At 41.5% G+C, this 5,081-nt stretch overlaps 1 protein-coding gene across 1 annotated transcript in view; it reads left to right on the forward strand.

Annotated features, from left to right (window-relative positions):
- SLC35D3 (solute carrier family 35 member D3) overlaps positions 1 to 4,819 on the forward strand; it is a gene marked incomplete at its 5' end in the record, with an annotated part of 5,959 nt that extends 1,140 nt beyond the window's left edge. The window contains one exon of the mRNA XM_015424306.1: positions 3,996 to 4,819. Coding sequence (XP_015279792.1) covers positions 3,996 to 4,819 — 824 coding nt within the window. The remainder of the gene's footprint in view (positions 1 to 3,995) is intronic.
- Between the last annotated feature and the right edge of the window lie 262 nt (positions 4,820 to 5,081).

The following is a 5,081-nucleotide window of genomic DNA, read 5'->3' on the forward strand; positions in this document are numbered from 1 at the left end:
TAAACTCTTCAGCCCAACTTTAATTAACTGCCCCCATCCCAATACTCCTGTTTCTCCAGCCTCCCTTCTATGAACGCCAGTGCTAACTCATCTAAGTACTTAGCTCCATTTTCTATCATCACCTCCTCTCCCACATTCTGGCATGGTCACATCATTGTGACTCTAATTTTTCATCTCTTGATCTCAGTCCTTCACCATCTACTCATTACTGATGTTTGTCTAAGGACTATTTCACACATTATGGGACACCTACATGTCTTTAAAGACAGGGATCCCCAACCATGCACGGTGCACCGACTCCCCGGCACATACATATCTCTTACATCAGTAGACATATTCTTGTCTTCTCCACATTAGTCTGGTATGTGCATTGGGCCTAAATACCAAAACGTTACAATGTGTGAAGCAGTCCTAGCTCATTTTAACCCTAACCTGCCCACGCCATATTTAAAAACTCCACATCAACTCATCCCTCCCTTCCGTGTTTGCAATGAACCAAAAGGTTGTGGAGTTTGTTTATCTTCCTTGTCATCTCAGGAGTTCATTCAAAGACCTCTCTGACCTGTAACAGCATAATATAACCTTTCTGTTCTAATAGAATCTCTGTTCTAAAAATGTGTGCACCTGTGTATACCAGCAACTTTTAAACTCCTGCAATCACATTCAGACATACATCCCCCTGTATTTCAGTCATGACAGTGTACATGGATGTAAATGATTCTTCCTTCAAGGAGACTATTTTGGTGTAGCAGGGGGAAAATGTCATGTCTGAAGTGGCTCAGCTGGTTATTCCCCATCTCTCTTCTTCCCACCACCCGATGTTATTTGCAGCTGCCTGCCTTGTCTATCACATATCAGCTATTCAAGGATGAGAAAAACTCAGGAAAAAATCCACAATATGGAGCCTCTAGGGAGTGTTGCTGCCTCTAAACTGTAATTAAGTCTATTATCAGGGCCTTAATGGACAAAGGAGAAATTCTATTTAAAAATGACAGGACTGGCAGAGTTTATATATGTACATTTAGGACTAATTTTGGATTCTCATGCTCATCTCCTGTTCACTTCTGTGTTGGAGATTGGAGCTGGGCTTAGCTGAATCTGGCTAGGGACAAAGATCACGATTAAACTGTCTCACAGACTGCATAGACAAAATAATTAACCGGACTTCCAAGGGCCTTTGTCTGTTCTGTTTATCCAAAAGGAAGGGTGTGTGCGTGTATATGTTTGGCGTAGGGGAGGGAAAATCTCCCTCCCTTTTCTGTCTTGGGATTCTTGTTTAGTTTGGAAGAATGTGGGAAGATGATGCATACCAGAAACCAGTTAGAAATCTGGATAGAATTTGATGCAAAGATAGCAGGAAGTTTAACTTTTACATCGCCCCCCCCTTTATATAAATATTGACTGCATAGTTTTCTCCTTGAATGTAAGAGGGTATCCTCTGGAGATGGATTGTTCCAATTTTGCTACATTTTCATGGAAGGATGCAGGCATTGACAGCTGTCTGAGAAAGGACACTGGGTGACATTTGGCTAATATGTTTGTATGGTGTGGAGATCCCAGCCGTATTCAGATGAACCCCTGGAACCACTGTCTTTGTTTACTGCCCGTGGTCACTAGCCTTGATCCAGCATTGCTAGCCTGATAATTATAATAAATATAATAAACTAGCCTAATAAATAGCCTGATAATAGTCCTTCATAGCACAGGTAGGAAGGACCTTGCACTGTTAGAAAAACCTGCTTGCTCAGTGTTCTCAGTTGCAGTCATTTCTCCAAAGCACCACACAGGACAATGGAGGAGTAAAATTGACTAGAAGAGATCCCAGGCATCTTCTGGTGCGGACAATTAAACTCCTTTATGGCTTTTTTCTTTCTTTCAAAGTCTACAATAGTGCATACATAGATTTATCTGAAACATGTCTATGATGTCCCATAATGTAGTTATCAAGGTGGTTTGCTCCCAAAAATCAATAAAATACAATAAAATCAGTAAATAACTTACAATAAAATCAGCAAGCTATTCAAATAGAAACCAAACTTCAAGCAGCAGCAATGCCAAGCGGGTGACTGTTGATAAAGAAGCTAGAGGGCAAATAAAAAACATCAGATTATATAAATCGGACACTATATATAGATAGAAGGCTGTAAAAAAACCTTCTTTCCTTGGCACCTAAAACTCAAATGAGTAGGTGCCAGGTGAACAGATGCAGGGGGAGAGTTCCACAGGCAAGGCACATAACAGAAGAAGCCCTGGATGATCATATACCACTAATTTTCACAAAAAAGGACTCTGGGTACTGGAGATGGGATGCACCTTTCTTGTTATGGGCAATATCCTACTAGGTGTCCATGATCCCCCCCCCCATGTACACATTAATGGTTGCCGCAGTGCTGATGACGTTTATAGGAGTTAGTATAGGCTTTTTCCTGGGATCAGCCCAAAATGTTACTAAATCCTGCCAAACAGGCTTAACCGTGGTGGAACACAAAATGAATCTATGGGAATAAGATGGGCAAAAGAGAGTGGCCAACATGCAACTTTAAAATCTGTGGAAAAGCTCTTGTTCCATTAGGCACTGTTTGTTCTTTGGTTTCCCCCAAAATGAATGTAAGTTGATGGTGGCTCTGCAGGATTAACAACCCAGCTGAGTAGACGTAAGCTTCCCCTCCCCATTCAGACTAATATAAAATGAATGTAATACGAAGGAAATGAGAAGGTTTGTACCTGCGTGCTAAAAAGTAAGGTAATTGAGGACAGAGTATGAAAGTGATAGGAACCCCCCCCCCATGAAATTTTGCACTTGTATTCAAGGCAAATGCATCCAGCCACTATCTCAGCTTCAAAGCATGGCTCTTTGCAACTGATGCAGCTGCTCTGGCACTCTCCATATTGCCAGCTCTAGGAGAAGAGGGATGGAGCCTGCAGAACTGGACTCTTCTCTTCATCTCTGTAAAAAAAAAGTTTTCAATAGGCAACATTCCAGGTCCTGATTTGCCAAAGTGATGACACTCTCACCTTCCCTGGGCTCCTTTATGTCTTACCAGTCTCACAACAATAACCGTTAGTTATTGTTAAAAAAAAGTTATTTATTTGATAACATCATTAGTAACCTTTTAAAAAAAAAGCTATTTATTTTTACACTGCCTTTCCCATTAACCCAAGATTTCCCAGTTATTTACCAGACTTTTAATTTACACTGATTTTTCTTCCTCATTTCCAACAGATTGGCTGCCAGAATGTGGGGTAGACTGTGTCCATGAAGAGACTGAGGAGTTTTGTATTTTCTAAACTGCATTAAAGCAAAATCACAGTCAAGGCTTTGTTAACCTGTTTATATGCAGGCACCAACTTGGCCGAGGTTTATATAGGTAGTTCAGACCAGGGTTAGTTGTAGATCCAGATATATCAAAGGCATATTTGGATGGGACAAATTATCTGTAATGCAAGATGTGTAAGGCAAGTTCCTCTAAGAACTCCACCCCTATACTGTAGTTCAGTGTATGTGCATATCAGTGTGGTATAGTGGTTAGAATATTGCACTAGAACTGGGGAGGCCTGAGTTCTAATCTCCACTTAGCCATACAAATTCCTGGATGTCCTGTGGCAGGTCACGTTCCCTCAGCTACCTCCGGGTTGTTGTGCAAATAAAACATAGGAAAGGAGAACTATGTACCGTGCCATAAGCTTCTTGGAAGAAGGGCAGGTTAAAACTGTGTCAGGATAACGTAGGAGCGGTTGTACTAATTCATTCCAAGGCCAGTCCCCAGCATTCTGTCTCCAACGTTAGGAAGCCCTGTGCCTCTGGACATCACAAACAGGGAACGATGACCATTCCCTCTGCTTTGTCCTAACCATCTGAGAAGAAGTTCCCTTTAGCTTTCATGGCTAATAGTCCCGGATAAAACTAACCTTCATTAATCTAATTAATCTGAGAACATTAAAGAATATGTCAAGTCCATGCAAACACACGTTTCTTTCTCTCCCAATATTGACAGGTGCAGGTGACCTGACTGGCGATCCCATTGGGTATGTGACTGGAGTGCTGGCTGTGTTGGTGCATGCTGCGTATCTGGTACTCATTCAAAAGGCAAGTACAGATAGTGACTATGGGCCCCTCACAGCCCAGTATGCCATTGCTGTGTCAGCCACACCTTTTCTTATCATCTTCTCTTTTGCCAGTCTGGATGCTATCAATGTCTGGTCCTTCCCAGGATGGAAAGATCCTACCATGGCATGCATCTTTATTGCATGTGTCTTTATTGGCTGTGCCATGAATTTCACCACCCTTCATTGTACCTACATCAACTCAGCTGTAACCACTAGTTTTGTTGGAGTACTGAAGAGCATCGCAACCATCACAGTTGGTATGGTGGCATTCAGTGATGTACAGCCCACAAAACTGTTTATAGCAGGTGTAGTGGTAAATACCATGGGCTCCATCATTTATTGTGTGGCTAAATATATTGAAACCAGAAAACAGAGCAACTATGAAGATCTGGAGAAGGAAGCTAGGGAGCAGGAGCAGAAAGAATGTGATGGAGCTCAGCCACCATTTGTAATGGAGGAGATGTCCAAGGAGACAGAGCCTGGAGATACAACAGAGGAATCAGCAAATGAAAGCAGTCAGCCAAGCATAAAGGAGAAGAATGGCATTATGGGTGCAGCAAATATACCCACTGTCCCAGAAGGCACCAGCTCTGAAGGACTGGCCAAAAGCTCATTAAAGGATGCATATCTTGGAGTGTGGAGGTTGGTTAGGGGGGCTAATTATATGAAGAAAGATTACCTAATAGAGAATGAAGAGTTACCAAGTCCTTGAAGAATCGTTTCTTAGCAAATAGCAATCAAGGATATATGTATTTTAATCCTTGTTGGGGGGGAGTACAGATTGATGGATGTTTTCATTTCTTCACAGACAAATCTTCATTGTATATTAGGAAGATTTTATCTCATTCTGAAGGAACAAAAGCAGGGTGTTCATGCTTAGATTCAGTGAAATACCATTGATTTTCATTTGTACGAAATTAGAGTCAGATCTGGATCAGCAAAATAGACATTCAACAATTAAAAACAGTTTAGTT

This window comes from Gekko japonicus, unplaced genomic scaffold, assembly GCF_001447785.1.
Source record: "Gekko japonicus isolate JY-2015 unplaced genomic scaffold, Gekko_japonicus_V1.1 scaffold2527, whole genome shotgun sequence".
NCBI lineage: Eukaryota > Metazoa > Chordata > Lepidosauria > Squamata > Gekkonidae > Gekko > Gekko japonicus.